Source organism: Macadamia integrifolia, chromosome 14 (genome assembly GCF_013358625.1).
Source record: "Macadamia integrifolia cultivar HAES 741 chromosome 14, SCU_Mint_v3, whole genome shotgun sequence".
Lineage (NCBI taxonomy): Eukaryota > Viridiplantae > Streptophyta > Magnoliopsida > Proteales > Proteaceae > Macadamia > Macadamia integrifolia.
This window is the reverse complement of record NC_056570.1, coordinates 9,992,991-10,010,297: the sequence shown is the minus strand read 5'-3', so window position 1 is coordinate 10,010,297 and position 17,307 is coordinate 9,992,991. Positions and strand designations below refer to the sequence as shown.

At 37.6% G+C, this 17,307-nt stretch overlaps 1 protein-coding gene across 1 annotated transcript in view; it reads left to right on the top strand.

The window, feature by feature from the left end:
• Window positions 1-15,423, top strand: part of LOC122061587 (ABC transporter F family member 3) — a gene marked incomplete in the record, with an annotated part of 26,005 nt that extends 10,582 nt beyond the window's left edge. Inside the window, 11 exon segments of the mRNA XM_042624943.1 lie at window positions 1,321-1,467; window positions 5,478-5,540; window positions 6,247-6,293; window positions 6,506-6,565; window positions 6,754-6,836; window positions 7,682-7,776; window positions 8,397-8,483; window positions 9,262-9,349; window positions 11,908-11,993; window positions 14,584-14,646; window positions 14,787-15,423. Coding sequence (XP_042480877.1) covers window positions 1,321-1,467; window positions 5,478-5,540; window positions 6,247-6,293; window positions 6,506-6,565; window positions 6,754-6,836; window positions 7,682-7,776; window positions 8,397-8,483; window positions 9,262-9,349; window positions 11,908-11,993; window positions 14,584-14,646; window positions 14,787-14,912 — 945 coding nt within the window.
• Between the last annotated feature and the right edge of the window lie 1,884 nt (window positions 15,424-17,307).

Here is a 17,307-nt window from a genome sequence, read left to right as displayed (position 1 = left end):
TGGGAGATACATTAACAAGAAAGATACCAAATATGGCTAGAAATACTGTATGCGCTAAAACTCAGGCATTTGTTTCAAGTCCCTAAGAGGTAAAAGGAAGGGAAGGGACAAGAAGAAAAAACAAAGGAAGTAGTAGGAAATATATTATATGTGCCATGTAACGAATAACAACAACAACAACAAAACTTAGCCTTATCCCAACTAAATGGGGTCGGCTACATGGATCCGTAAGAGTGTAAAATAGTAATAGAAATAAAAAGAAAGAGATATAGCAACACCTCAGAAACATCCCACCAAAAAGGAGTTGGCTACATGGATCTTTGCCCCTCCAAACAGCTCTATTTGAGGTCATACTAGAGTCCAGACCTAATTTTTGCATGTCTTTTCTTACTACATCTCTATAGTCATTTTAGGCCTGCCCATAGTTCTTTTAGCTCCTTCCATATGAATCTGATCACCCTTTCTTACTGGTGCATTCAGAGCTTGTTTTAGATCGGGGCAGCTCCCAAATGAGTTCTGATGCAATCATTCCTTACTATTATCCATGCTAGTTTTGCCACACATCCATCTCAACATCCTTATGTCTGCTACACCCAATTTATCTATATTACTCTTCTTGGTTTTCCTACATTTTTCCCAATATATCATAGCCGGTCGTACGGCTATCTTGTAGAATTTTTCTTAAAGTTTCACAGGAATGTGTTGGTCACACAACACTCCAGATGCACCTCTCCACTTCATCCATCTTACTTTAATTATCTGGGAAGCATCATCCTCTATATCACCCTCCTTATTTATGGTTGATCTCAAATATTTAAAATAATCACTCTATGATATCTCTCGCTACTCAACTTTCACCACTTCGTTACTTGTCCTAGTTTGACTAAAGTTACTCCCCGATCATCATATACTCCATCTTCGTTCTACTTATTTTAAAACTTCTTGATTCTAAGGTCGATCTCCATAACTCTATCTTATGGTTAGGACTTGCTATTGTCTCATCCACCAAAACAAGATCATCAACACATACCATACACCATGGGACCTCATCTTGGATGTGCCTGGTTAAATCATCCATGATAATCGCAAACAAATAAGGGCTTAAAGATGACCCTTGATGTAACACGATTTGTAATTGGAAATTTGCTACTTTGGCCTACCACTGTTCTGACAATAGTCATCATGCTCGCATATGTCTTTAATTATATCCACACTTTTTTTTTTTTTTTAATATTTTTTTATTATTATTTCAAAACTGAAATTTTTTAGATTTTTCCATCCTTTTGTTGATGGTCTCCTTGTTAATTAATATTCCTCCAGGTAGTTACAGATATTATCCATTTACATGGACAAAAACTAACTACATATAAAGGGGACTATGACACATTCGAGAGGACGAAGGAGGAGCAGATTAAGAATCAGCAGAAGGCTTTTGAGTCGAGCGAACGGTCAAAAGCCCACATGCAGGTTTTCTTTTGTGCTGACTTACTTTGTGACTGCTACGGCATTCCTTTCTCACTTTTGATTATAGCTTTAGTAATACCATTACATGAAGGTTGATTGGAACTGAATAGCTAAACCTTGTTAGAAGTATAGCTGTGAGTCCAAGAAGACTCCACCTATGTGCAGGTTTTTTTCCAATCAATGCAGTCCATGCATAAATTGATATGTTCCCTGAATTCTAAATTAGCTTTATTTGCCTAAAGTACGAACTCTCTTCTGAATCTCAATTTCTTCTAGTTCTCATATCTGAATTTCTTCTTTTTGTTGAGAAATTTTGAATTTATTTATTGATCTGCACTAACAGCCATATTATTGGCTTTCTCTTATGTCAGCATATATTTCTGTTGTTTTGTAAATCATTTTGATCAGTGTATATTTTAGAGACCTAGATTCATGGAGTGTCAGTAACCATGACCCTGTTCAATTGAATTGTAAGAGGATATCTGGAAGATCGTCTGTTATTAACTGATGATATACCATGACACTTTGCTGAAAAATGGATTTTAGCAGTTGATTACTAACAGGAGCATATTAATAGTAATATATTATTCAATCCCTTATATTAGAAAAGTAGGGTAAATCCAGCTGCTAATAACAGCCTTTTTTTTCCAATGATTGGGAAGATAGGTCAACTTCAGAACCAATTTGGGTGGGTCTAGTGGCAGAATTGCTAGTGGGATGTACTGGAGACGTGTAGAGCCTCAAGTCATCATCTTTCCAATGCAATTTGAATCTTGTCTATCCGATTCTGGATGAGGTAAATGCATCCAATTCAGTAGAGTCAATGTTTGAAGGCCAAGTGTTTGATGGGATTCCCTAGAGAAGTGGAGCATGTATGGGAAATGTTTGGTGGGAATGATTTGGATTGTGCATGTGTCAAATTTTAGTCCCAAATTCAACCATTTACCATCTTATGTATGTCCATGCACCCTTTTGGTAGTTCGAAGATTTTCAATGCTTTGTCATGCCACTTGGCAAACTCTGTCGGGATGATACTTGACATATGAGCAGGGGGCCTCAAGGTCTCCGTGTCCACCTTAGCCGCACCTAACATACCATGTGGCAAACTTAGGCGAGCCACCCAGCCAACCTTATGAATGGGGAGTGATATTCCAAGTTGACACTGTGGGGGGGGGTGAATTAGGGTCTCCCCAAATTCTCTCAACACAGTTCCTAGCACTCCCCTTGGCATCCCCAATATATGGTACTCACTCAGCTCAATGCAGACACTGACACTGACACTCTTGCTCTATTGATTACTACATTGTTGGCATTGGCACAACCGTAGTTATCAGCTCTATTCCAAGCCATACATGATATAGGGCCTAAGCTATGCATGTCTTTCCTCACCACATCTCCCAGTCATTTTAGGTTCGTGCCTAAGCTCTTTGTAGCTCATTCAATCTGAATCAAATCTCTCCTCCATAGTGGAACATCTAAAGGCCTCCGTTGTATATGGCCACACGACCTCAAATGACTTTCTTTCAGCTTACCATATATCAAACCAGATCAGTTCTAATTTGAATATTTCTTACTTATCTTTCCTTTTTTTTACCACACATCCATCTCAACATCCCCATGTTGGATACATTGGGTTGATCTATATGATGATTCTTAACTACCCAACATTCTGCGCAATATATCATAACCGGTCTTATGATTGTCCTATAAAGTTTTTCTTTAAGTGTTAAGATCACGCAACACTGTAGACGCACTTCTCCAATTCATCCATCCTAGCTTAATTCTCTATGTAACGACATCCTCTATTTCCCCTTATTTATTTATCATCGAGATCATATACCTAAAATAATCACTGCGTGAGTTCTCCCTCATCAATTTTCACCACCTCATTATCTATCCTATTGCAACTAAAGTTACACATTGTATACTCCGTCTTTTTTTTTTCCACTTGCCTTAAAACCTTTTGATTCCAATGTTTATCTCTATAGTTCCAACTTGGCGTTAATCCTTGTTTTTGTTTCATCCACCAAAACAATATCATCAGCAAAAAAATACACCAAAGGACCTGATCTTGAATGTCTTTTTGGTTAAATCATCGATGATAAGCGCAAACAAATAAGGGTTTAAAGTTGATCCTTGATGCAATCCAATTATAATTGGGAATTCCCTACCTTGTACCCCCCACTATTGTTACACTAGTCCCCACACCATTATATATATGTCCACATATTTACTTGAAACTCATCTCTTCTCTAGTACATGCCAGATTAACTCTCTAAGGATTCTGTCTTAAGCTTTTTTTAGGTTAACAAAGACTGTATGCAGATCCTTCTTACAACCTCTAAATCTTTCCATGAGTCTCCTCAGTAAGTAAATAGCTTATAGATCTTCCTTGCATAAAACCAAATTGGTTTTCTGTAATAGTAGTTTCTTGCCTCGGGAAAGTTTCAGTAGCTTTCTCCTACAACTTCATAATATGACTCATTAGTTTTATGCCTAATCGTAGTTTCTTGTCTCAGGAGAGATTCAATAGCTCTCTCCTATAACTTCATAATACGAATCATTATCTTTATGCCTCTATAGTTATTATAGCTCAGAATATCACCTTTATTTTTATTGATCGGAACCACAATGCTTCTCCATTCATCTGGCATTTTCCTTGTGCTTATAATCTTATTAAACACCACATAATCCTAAGCTCTTACACACTTCTACCGGGACCCTATATTGACTAGGTGCCTTGCCTACTTTCATCCTCCTCAAAGCTTCTTTTACTATAGGCACCCAAATATTTTGCGTATATCTACGATATGTGGTGTCTTGATAAGTAGTACAACCTTCCGGGACACTTACTCGAAGTCTCTTCATTTAGTAAGCTATAAAAATAATTTTTCCATCTCTCCTTAATATCTTCATCGCTTACTAGCACTTTATCCTCCTCACTTGTAATGCATCTAACATGGTCAAAATCTCTAACCTTCCTTTCCCTCATTTTAGCAATCTTATAGATAACTTCTTCCCTTCCTAACAGTTGGAATTGCCTCATCATCCTTCCACATGGCACAATTCGATGAGCCCACCTAGCCAAGCTTAGTTTGGGGGCAACCTAGCAAACCTTTTGCCTTTCTTTTTTTTAAATGAAAATGTAAAAATAAACTGCATTGCTGTATCTTGAAAATGCGACCTGTACAATGAGGATGCTGAATAATTTGCTCATGTTGTCACCCCATTCATTTTCCCCCCCAAACCTTGTCAAATGACACTGCCTTTTGTCCACAAGCTATAATTCAACCAAGTCTTTGCCTACACAGCTTCTCTGCTTAACCTATAGATGACAATTTTTATACATCAAGACTCTGGTGTTGGATGTAGCCTACTTCTTTTCCCTCTCTGTTTTTCTTCCACTTTTTCCTCACCTATGGGTTACTCTGGTTATGTATCATTGTGTGAAGAAGGTTGTTTGATATCCCTCCTGAATAATTTACAGTAACTTACTTCATTTTATTCTAATTTATGTCATGGCTAAAAGAGAATTGGATTTTTCTATTTATTTGTTTATGGTGGGTTAAAATCAGTGACGACCTGTCTAGGGATTGAATCATTTGGAGGTGTATTGAGAGCTTAAATGATGGGTTTGAAGAGTTCATTTCTGAGTTTCAGTGTTTCTCAATTTCCTGGCTCTGAAAAATTCATGATAGAATTAATTGGGTAGGAATTGAATCTACATATCCTTAATGAGCTCAGATATTAAGAGTCAGTTTCCGATTAAATTATTTAGTTGGGGTTCATTCAAATTGGATCTGTTTACAGCCTAAGATGTAGATAATTCCGTGACCTTTTGAGTTTACATCTTTTCAAGTGTAAAAATGTATTCATGCTTAAAAAAGTAGTTATAGTAAACAGGGACACATCCGATGTTCTATGATCTCATTTATTCTTGGGCATGTTTACCATCTGCCATGGGCTTCTTCTCTGAAACTCTGACATATGAGCTTTTATTTTCAATGCTGCAGGCTTTTATTGATAAGTTCCGATACAATGCAAAACGGGCTTCTCTTGTTCAGTCAAGAATCAAGGTGCATATTGGCTGTCATTTTTTTAAAATTTTTTTATTTTTATTTTTATTTTTTATGTGTTAGAAGTTGTTCAGAATATTTTTACCTACCCTGATCTGAGAAGAGCTAGTAGCTTAATATGGTGGTGCCCTGGGGTCAGAGTAAGAAATCTGATTCATAAATAACCATGGGCTTTATGTAATATGGTTGAGTTTAAGCACTGTGATCCTATATTGTAATTTTTTGTTTTCACTATTTTACAATTCCAGATTTTCAGTCATTTTGGGCCATATGAGAATTTCATTGAAACTTGGATTTCAACTGTAATCCACCAAATGGGTTAAAAATGCAATCTGGGTTGCCACAGAGGGGGAAGAATTCCCACTAGTTTCATAGAAAAATGCCATTTTTAATTTTGATAGGCTGGGTTTCCCAAAAGGGGGGAGGTAGGAACCCCAATATTTTCACTAAAACCAGCCTGTCAATTTTGTAAAAAGAGTCATTATATGTGTGGGCTTGATGGATATATTTATTCTTTTTATATACATGTATAAATGTACATAGACGTAAATAGGAATAGAATTAAATGTTGACTTTGGGTTTTCACATTTGATAATCTGTTTATTACTAATTTTTTGGTTCTTTTGTTTTGTCCCCACTCCCCCTCCCCCCGGTACTGATTGAAAGGCCTAATGGATTCTGTTTGCTTGATATATGAAAATTTCAGGCATTAGAGCGAATGGCCAATGTGGATGAAGTGGTCAACGACCCCGAGTAATGCACTATCCCCAGTGATTTTCTTGTATATGATTAATTAGTTTATAGATTGTTCTAGGCACAAGTTCCTTTTTTTTTTGGGCAGAAACTAGACATGAGAAGTTGGCATGATCTATATTATACACTTTCTGTTTCTTGTAACATTTAATCTGTTTTAGCATTGTTGTTGCATTTATAGTTGATTAAGTTCAGGTTTTGACTCTATGCAGCTATAAGTTTGAGTTTCCAACCCCAGATGACAGGCCTGGTCCTCCAATAATAAGTTTCAGGTTTGTTTTGGCGACTTGTCTGGGTAAAATATTGCAATCGTATATTATTAATAGCTCTCTCTTGATCAATCAATGAATTCTTTAGGCTGTTTTTGGTGTTTCTTTTCCTTTCCATGATTATATCTCTTGCTTGAATTTCACTGACGTTCAGTCCTTATTAATAGTATTCTTGATGTTCCTTGTCACAGTGATGCATCATTTGGCTATCCTGGAGGGCCCATATTATTTAAGAATTTGAATTTTGGCATAGATCTTGATAGCCGCATAGCGAGTAAGGATCACTTTCCTAACTGTTCTCATTGCCTCTGTTTCTTGGAGATTCGATAGTTGTTTCTTGAAGATCTTGTTGTCAAGTTGTAGAAGACGATCTAAGTCTTTGCTAGTTGCTACTACTACGAACCTTACTTTTTTTGTGTCTTGTGAAGTTGTAATGAATATATTAACTATTACAAATGTAGGGAGGATTCCTTTACATAGATCCTTGGCTGGATAGCATTCTTAGTTGTGCCATGTGGCAGGCTGAATGGGCTGAAATTTGGTGGCAGTTGGGCCCAAGAATTTAAATACTGGGATTGGACACTGGATCAGTGGCTGCCGATCCCAATCCGGATCGACCAATCCAGCCTGATCCCTGACTGGATACCACAGGCTTTGGCTGGTGTAGGGGTGGAAGGGTCCATGACTGCGGATCCCAATCCGGATTGGGCGATCTAGCCATCCAATCTGATCCGATCCTTGAAACCTTGGGTGGCCCATGGTTCCCTGCTCACATGTCAAGTTTCAGTTCCAATAGCTGAGTCTTGGGGAAGGTTCTGTACTCAAACGACAAGTTTCCCTACTCCGAGGTTCCCAATCCAGTCTTGAGTTAGCTTGGCCATTTTGGACAAATCGACCCAAACTGTGGCACCACAATCATTGCCAGACCTGTTACAACCTAATTTGTTTCTTTTTTTTGGGTGGGGGGGGGGGTAGGGGCAGTGGACCGGGAAGTCAACTCGGATTGGTGTGGGTTGGTCCTGATATGACAGTTCCAATCCCGATCCTAAGTGGGTGATCTTTTCTCCCATTTTGTACATTCTTAATGCTGGTATCCTGTTTTTTTTTTTCCCCCTGCAGTGGTTGGCCCCAATGGCATTGGCAAATCAACCATACTTAAATTAATTTCAGGGGACCTTCAACCAACCTCTGGTACAGTTTTCCGTTCGGCTAAGGTATTGATCTTTTCCTTGTCTAATCTAGGCTCTTATTTTTTGGATTATAATCTTGGCAATAGAAATGCTATGTTGGTTTCATGGACAATAATGAACCCCTCTCCTGGATCGATGTAGCCGACCCCATTTAGTTGGGAAAAAGCTGAGTTGTTGTTGTTTACATCCACTGGAATTTTCAATCCGAGCACAATTTTAATTCCACAATTGGAAGAGGAATCTGGCCTTGATTCAGATTTCATGGGTGATGAGCCAAGACCAGTCCTGTTAGTTTGTTCTGCAGAACTGTCTTAACCCTATTCTCTTAACAAATGCCTACACATCTATGGTTCAAGGATATTTTATGTATCTGAGTTGTGAATTAAGGATGTAATGATACTTGATAAATGAATAATAGTTGAATCTTTTCAATGTTTTCATCTACTTTGCCCCTATCTTTTAAAATTCATTGATTAAAAACAATGCCCTCAAGGTTTCTTTTCCGAAAAGATCTCCAGAAGATGAAATTAGCATGGTATTCTAATAGTAATACGAGTTATCAAAAATAGTGCTAATATTGTTGAACTTGATGGAGTCTTTTATGCCTGTGTTTCTGGCAACTTATTTTGGTATGCTTTCTACAGGTTCGTATCGCTGTGTTTAGCCAGCACCATGTTGACGGGCTAGATTTATCTTCAAATCCCCTTCTGTATATGATGCGCTGCTTCCCTGTGAGTTTCTAGTTCTTTAAGTGGCATCAAGCCTTTGAGAATTCTTATTTGGGAATCTTGTGGGTTCTATGATTGACATATATTTGCCTTTAATGTCTTTTATGTTACTTTCTGTGGACAGTGCACATGGTTTTTTTTTTCTTGTATGGATCCCACTGACACATATATAAGAAATGAGATTTTAGAAGACTCATTTGTTCATCAAGGAAAATTTTAATTGGGGGGGGGGGGGGCGTGATGGAGCTGACTTTGCTCTGTAGTCTGGACTGTGCACCCTAAGGCAATTGGATTTTGGATGATGACCTTTTGCTCATGGCCTTTAAAGAATGTGTGTGAATCTATGTTACTCTCACTTATTGTGAGAAATGATCCTAATCCAATATTATAGCGTTAATGACTAAAAAAAGAGCAACCCAGTGCACGACGCAGCCTTACCCCCTGCTTCGCAGAAGAGGATGTCCAAGTTTTGAACCTATGACCAACATGTTGCAATAGTGCAACTTAACCGTTGTGCCACAGGCTCACCCACTAATAGCGTTAATGATTATGCTCTGCAAATTTTGAAGACATGACTGCTACCTGCCACTCACATTCCTAGTTAGCTAAATTGTATGGGAAGAAACTTGCCAAAACATTAAATTGTGTGCTTTTGTTATGAATTTTCTTTTGAAGAGCGATTTGCTATTTTCATTAAGACTCTATATACTGATTCTGATGGATGTTAGTCTTAATCGTTTTATTATATGGGATTATACGTAAAGTTTTTTGCTTCCTACAGGGAGTGCCTGAACAGAAGCTCCGAGGTCACCTGGGTTCTTTTGGTGTTACGGGCAATCTAGCTCTTCAACCTATGTACACTTTGTCAGGTGACTCTTGCTAGAACTTCGTCTATTTCTGATGTGTTTGGAGGATGTATTTGGACCAATCAATTAGCAAGAATTCAATTTTGCTTTGGAATTCAAGGAGTCTTTTAGGGTTAGTGTACCTAGTTTGTGCATCAATTACAAGTGCATCCTTTGTTATTTATACAAATACACTTGACTCCTATTATTTTCATTTTCACACACAACATAAGGGTGTCAATCGGTCCAGAACTAGGTATTCGGTCCGGTTTCAGTTTTGGTTCCAAGGAGTGTTAGTGTGATCCAGAACCGGACCAAGTCCCGTTTCAGTTATGAAAATTGGTACTCGTACCCGACCTATCCGGTTCCGGTCCAGTTTTGGTTCCTATTTGGGTTTTGTATTTGGTTCTTATTTGGTTCTAGTGTCCAATTTCAAATTCAATTTTTTTATGCAGCTGCTATTTAAAAGACAAAATATAAATACTCATTCACTAGGTTATTGGTCTTCCCCAACAAAAGAATGAACAAGAAATTATGACCTATCAATGGACATGTATCCATGTCGAATGATCGTGAGCAATCGATCATCTATTGAACTTCTAGTATCGTTAATTTCACTACTTGAAACTCTATTAGATGATTTATCATTTAGGTGATTGAAACTAAATATTGTTAATGATCCTAAGCAATCAATCTCCTAAATGATAATTGACAGACAAGGGGTTTTAGAGTTGGACTATAATTGAAACTCTATTAGATGATTTATCATTTAGGTGATTGATTATATTGGGTTTCCATATAAGTTACGTCAAGTTTTTAGTTAAAGAGGAAAAAATGACATTAAGTTATTTGGTCCGGTTTCAGTTAGAACTGCCAGTTCTTGGTATAAATCTAGATCCGGACCGAACCGAATTATAAATACTTATTTCAGATCCAGGATTTAACCATATTATAATGGGTTGGATTTGGTTCAGGGTATTCGGTCCGGAACTGGATTTGGTTTTCGGTTCCGGTTCCAATTTGACACCCTTAACGCAGCATTATCATGAATGGAATTCACTAGAATACCGTTGGTTGTTTTGGATGCATGAGGCTTTTCCTAATGCAGTTTTACTTGTAACTTGGTTATCAAGTTTAGTTTCCTCTTGAAGGAAATAACTGGACTTAAATGCCAATGGTTTCTTCCTATAAAAATGAGATGGATGATGTTGCTTTTGGGAAGTTGATTTTCCTTGCTGACATTGATGCCATGATGCAGAAGTCAAATTAGATAATAATTATTCACATGAAGCTGACTTACTTAATTGGGTGGGTGCATAGTTGTCAAGGCGTTGCCTAGATGCCACCTTGGTATCCAGGTGGTTTTTTTGGGGTCTAGGCGATTGTCGCCTCGAAATGGTATTGAACCAGGTTTGAAACTTATACTAAATGATTTTATAGTTGCTATTTCATTTGTTTAATATATTATTCATAAATAAACAAACAACTCCCAAATGAATCTAATAAAAAATAGTTAAAAATTCAAATTTTAAAAGGATAAAAATTCAACTCCCCAATTCGAGAACAAAAACTGAATTTTAAGTTGTAGAGGAGATTTTCAACTTTCAAATGCTAAGGTTTTTCTCAAATCTAAATTTCATGTATCTTATTGTGATAGAACATCGCTAAAAACCAAAAAAGCATCAAAATAATCTTTTGTTTTGGTGTCTAAAATTTTATTTCCATTCAGGGTGATTTTAAAAACATTCATGCACACCAAATAAGGTTGCCCGGAACATTACTCCTTTATTATAAATCAGATTTAAAAATCTTGGATTTGTTGAAAACTGGTTTTGTGATCTACCTAATACAAAATCTTATGTAAAAATAAATCATTTAACCAATAAAATTTATCAGAGATCAGGGACATTTCTCTAAATGTTGATGTTTGATGTGGCTTAGTGTTGATTTTTATGACTTGATGTGGCTTATTGTTGATTTTTTTGATGATATCAGGTATTTGTAGCATACTAAATAATGTTAGAAAAGAGGGGAAATAAAAAATAACGCTTGGGTGCCTTGTTACCTTGACAACTAGGATTTAGATCCTCTATAGCCGCTGGGTGGGGGGGGGGGCTGGAGAGGGACCAGCCAGACACAAAAAAGGAGCGAGAAAGTGAAACCCCCTGTTTCTCTCTCCAGTTTTGTGTCTGACTGGTCCCTCTCCAGCCTGCCTCCGGCTGAATAGGATCTGAATCCTGACAACTATGGGAGATGGGAATTGGGGGGCACTCTAACAATAGTAGAGTTTGATTGTATAAAGTTTTTAAAACTGATGATTCCTTTTTTAATTGGTCCACGGATGAAGCAGTCTATATCTATATACTACCCCGCTGAAATCTGTAGGATGTTTGAGTGCAATTACCAAAAATTAATTATTAGCTAAATTAAGTGGATTCGAGTGATACAGTTGATGAGTAAGTTCTTGGACTTTGGTTTACTCAGATTACATCGGTATATTTATGTCGATTTTGAGCTATATTATTATTCGTCTGAGTATATTTCCAGTTATATTTTATCTGTGAATTTAACTGCTCTTTCAGGTGGACAAAAAAGCAGAGTTGCGTTTGCTAAGATAACCTTCAAAAAACCACATATTATTCTGCTTGATGAGCCATCGAACCATCTTGTATGTACTTTATGTTCCCTTTTCCCCCCTTTATATGTTTTATGTTCAATGCTAGCTACTTGTGTTCAAACTTAAAATTGCAAAATCCAGTGTCTCAATTTAAGTAGGGATATGATCGCATGGGACTTATGAGAACAAAGCCTAATAAATTAATATCTGTATTGATCAATGTTCACTTTTTTGATGGAAGCTGATTGATACAAGTCTGACTTTACTGTAAGTTGGCTCGTAGATCAGAAGTTTTGTTACACAAGCTTGATCCATTTAAATGTGAGTAAAATTTGAGTACTCGAACCGAAAAATGGTTTTAAAGTATGCACTGGTTCATATGTACCACCAGGAGCAATTTGGTAGATTAAAATTAGAAGGCCAAAAATGATTTAGGCTGTACTGAGAAAAGTATCTCCACCCCCCCCCCCCAAAAAAAAAATAATAATAATAAAAAAAAAAGTGAAAGAATAAGAGATTTAAATTTGATGGATGCATGATGATGTGTATCTTGATAGAGTGGAATTATGGCCAATCTCTCCAGTCCACAACTGCAGTATGAATGCTAGTGTAAATACATGAGAACTCGAGACAACAACTCAGCTTTATCCCAACTAAATGGGGTTGGCTACATGGATTCTAGCCTTCCAATCGGATCTATTCAAGGTCATACTTGGGACAATGATGTAAGGTTAGGTAGGAACTACCCAACCCCAGTTAGGATCCCACAAATTCAAATCTGAAATCAGATTTAGAACCAAAGTTGATTCTGGATGAAATAGGAGGAAGTATGTGGTTGGCTGTGGGAGTCTCTGATAGAGCTCAAATTTTGACCAAATGCTCCTCTTGTGGTGCTAAACAAACCCTTAAAAGATGAGACAATTCCGATACTTGGATTGAGAGTTATGCTGTCGACATGAATTAGGAAATTTTTGACCACTCTTCAGAAACTAGGGTTCCTGGCATCAGATGATCCTCAAATTGGAATGAAGATCCCTTGTAACCTGTCTAGGTATCCTTCAAAAGATGAGCTTCAACTGCTGGCTGGTTTGGGAGATCTGGACTTTGATCCAAGTTCTCAAAACCCTGACATGGAATCGATTCTTATCTCCTTGGCTCTGCTTGAACTGATTATTAGGCTGAACTTTAGGTCTTCAAATAACTCCCATACACTTTGACACAAAGGTTAAAACAGAAAATAAAAAAGAAGAAAAGAGAAATAGACGGAGGGTTGAGAAGTGGGGAAGAGAATGTTAGATTTTGGGCATCTCACTCCTTAAGATTAGGCATTTCACCTAGGGCCTCTCATCCAGCTGCATCCCACAGAAAAATAGCATAAGCCATCTCAAAATAAATTTCATTAACTTTTTAAATTGGTACATCAATCTCTATTTTATGGGAAGTACATAACCTTACAAGGTAGAAACTTACCAATTAGGAGACTAACATGAAAAATGAAACCAACAGCTTTAGACTACTAATAACTGATTTGTAAACAAAGACCTTCTAGAAGACTTGATCTTCACTCAAAACCATGGTTGACCAAGTCAAATCATAAGAAGAAGAAAAAGGCAGAAAATACTGTTCACGTGTTAGTAGTCTGGATCGATGGCTGCTTGAGCTCTTATAGAAGACCAATTACTGAAGTAAAATATGCACTAATCAAGGGGCTGCTATGCTGGTTCGATGGCTGTAGGAGTGGACCAGCATAGGTGCAAAATTGAGGCAAAGAAAGCTGGATTGATGGGACTAAACCAGGTCCAGACTTGGGATAGAACGGAACCATGGTTTGGTCAGTTCGAGTCCTCCTTTTGACAGCCCTATCTACATTAGACAAGACCTAAACTATGCATGTCTCTCTTCACAACTTCTCCTATGGTCATTTTAGTTCTCACCTAGCTCTTTTAGCTTCTTCAATCTGAATTAGATCACTCCTCCTTACTGGTGCATCCCTACGTCTTTGTTAAACATAGCCATGCCACCTCAAACAGCTTTTTGAAGCTTATCATAAATTGGAGCAACTCCCAAATCAGCCATAATATGGTCATTTCTTACTTTATCCTTCCTAGTTTTGATGCACATCCATCTCAGCATCCTCATCTTTGCTACACATAGCTTATTGTTATGACACTTCTTAACTACACATAGCTAAGAGGTGTGCTCTTGAAACTATTAAGATTGATTCAGCTCAAAACCTATGCCATTTGGTGCTGGTACACCCTAAATTTTAGCTTCCTGTATTTGGATGTTTGGATTTTCTTTTTCAGGGGTTCACCGTCTGATGTCCAGAGTGTATACATATGGCTGGTTCCAGATGATTTTCTCCATTGAGAACTGCAATAGAAAACAAAATGTATGGATCTGGATGGATGGTTCTTTATTTGTCATGGTTAGGAATGCTCACTTCTAATAGTTGGTGATTCCCTATTTAGGTCCTATTGGTTGGAGGGAAACCTTGAGATCTCATTTGGCATGCTTCTTTATGTTGGTGTTTGTAGAAATTAAATCTGGTTGGAAAATAATTACATCATGTGAAATTATTGCTAGTGGCTAGAAAACTTGGTGATGGTTTTCAATTTTTTTTTTTCTCCTCGGAGTGCAGGATTTGGATGCTGTTGAGGCACTTATTCAAGGTCTTGTTATTTTCCAAGGAGGTGTACTCATGGTATTGCAATGTGCCCTTATCTTTTGTTTTCTTACTTGTGGAAGCATCGAGTCATGCTCTTCGTTCTGAAGAATAATTCTCTCCTTGTGTATGAATCGTGTGTTCTCTTGACTTTGATTCCCACTTATTAATGCTTCCAGGTGAGCCATGATGAGCATCTAATATCTGGAAGTGTGGACGAACTTTGGGCAGTATCGCAAGGCAACGTCACACCATTCCATGGGAATTTCCAGGATTACAAAAAGATACTCAAGGGATCATCTTAGTTTGAACTTGCAGGACTATGTTGTATATTGGAGGCTGGTATAACAGTTTTCAGGACTGAAAATATGGGCTGCTGCATATGAAAGAGAATTTATACCATTGTTGTCTTGGTTGCTGTGTGTCTGGGAACAAACTTCTCTGAGTGGCAGGTAAAAAAGAGGAGCGGGGTAGGGATTGGGGAGGGGGAGTGATTTAATGCACCTTGGCATCTGAAATGCACATTTCATTGTGTAAGTATGCGAGGGATCATTTTTATCAAAAAAAAAAAAATGGTAGGAGATAATATATTTCAATGGCCTATTTCCTGGAAGACCTGAGGCCTTGGTACCATTTGAATTGTAGTAATTGTTGCATAGATGCTTAGGGTTCAAAAGATTGCCCTCTCCTTAATGCAATCGCAATGGAAGTGTTAGTCTGGCTTGAGAGTTGGGGATAAGACCTTGCTTGTGGATTGTGTTGAAACTGAAAAAGGACATTCACCAGCTTTGAATTACAGGTTTTCATCATTAGTGATGGACGCGGTTGAGTGCCATGTGGTTCATGGTGGTACGTTTGCAGCTGGTGGGACTTTTGATGCAAAGTGTATATGGTTGATCTTTCTTTCAGATTGATACATTACTTCTGTTTATATGGGAAGGGTCTCTTGAAATAATATATAAATGACAAAGGAAAATTCATTATTTTTTCCAGATAACAAATCCCCTAAACTGTATGGCCATCATCTTCTTTACCAGCTTTGATGGTTTGTTTTTTAATTGAAGACTAATGTGATATCTCTTCAATGGTTAGTTCACAGACTTTAAGGCTTGCAGATGTGATAAGAGGTTGGAAGGAGATTTGGATTTTGAAAGTAAAAGCAAGAGAAAAAAAAAAAAAAAAATTCAGTATTAGAGGTTTCAATTGATTTTTTTTTTTTTTTTGGGGGTGAGGGGGGTTGGTTTCTTCCGGCATGAGAGATGGAATAGATAGGATCCCACGATTTGTTAATTCACCGTAAAGGACTGAGGAATTCTCAACGAAAAAGGTGCTCTCTAAACCAACTGACCGTGAAAGTTGTTACTTGTACCTTTTTTTTTTTTTCTATTATTCTCCTCACAGTGAGCATGGGAAGATGATTTAGCAACAAAAGATGGTTCAGAAGCAGATCCAGACATTGTATTCTCCTTAATATAAGTAAGATTAGGAGATGGACTAATGGGTTGGCAATAGGAAAATTGGCTCCGATTCCATCAGAACATGTGCCCCCAATGATCCATCAAACCCCTCAGCGTCCATAAATGGTAGTAACTCATGCTTCATCATCATAATTGGCATCCCTAGTTGCCATTGAGAATCAACACCAAGGTTATTCCCATTAACAGTAGTTGGTTGTGTAGAACAAATTGACCATTGATTAAGAGGGCGGATCTTGGTGCAACGGTTAAGGTTATTCCATTGTGACCAACTAGTCACGGATTTGAGTTAAGAAACAATCTCTTTGTAAAACAGAGGTTAGGCTGTGTATGTTATGACCCTCTTAAACCCTGCAATGGTGGAAGCCTCGAGCACTACGTAAGTAGGTATGCATTTTTTTCTGAAGGGCAATATATTAGCTTCAACTAAACTCATTACAACCTCCATCCCTGTACCTGAACACACAAACCAAATTATCATATAAAATGGGATAGTTCATATTTTTCATTTTCAACAAAGATTGCATTTTCCATTTTATTGTCTGACAAAACGATCGGTTATTGCATGCTTCATTGAACCAGAGTGCCTTCTACTTGGGGCTGTAAATTCGAACTCACTTTTTCATCCACTATCATAGGGTTAAAAATATTAAGCGGAGAAAGAAGTCTGCCAATCTGATATAAACAACACCAACACGGGAGCATCTTCAGTACAGACAAAGTGATCTTTTCATGCCTGCCTTCTATTGGGCTTATCATTTCTAGCAAAACATTATTGGTGATGCCCAATGTTGTAAACATAGAACCACCAATCAAAGGTTTTGTGAGATGAAAATCAATATCCTTTAATAGGTGGTATATCATTTATTGCTTATAGCCATTTGAACAAACAGCCTGCAAGTATGTCTCAGCCGTTAGCTTTTTCTAGGTGTGGTCCATTTGATGAGTTCAGATCACCTGTGGTCCTACACTACTCTTAATGACAGCGGGTGAGACATATGTCATGTCATAATCACCTACCATATGAGCAACATATACGTGTATGCATGCTAGTGATTCAATCAAGCATGCTTCGTGAAACATCAAGTAAACGAGTTTGGATCACATATCCGTATGCGTATGTTACATCTATAATTAGGGGATGACATCTATTCTTTTTTTGCTTTTGTAAATATCATTTCTTGCATTCGTAATGGCAGCAAATAGGAATGTTGTTTGCCCACTC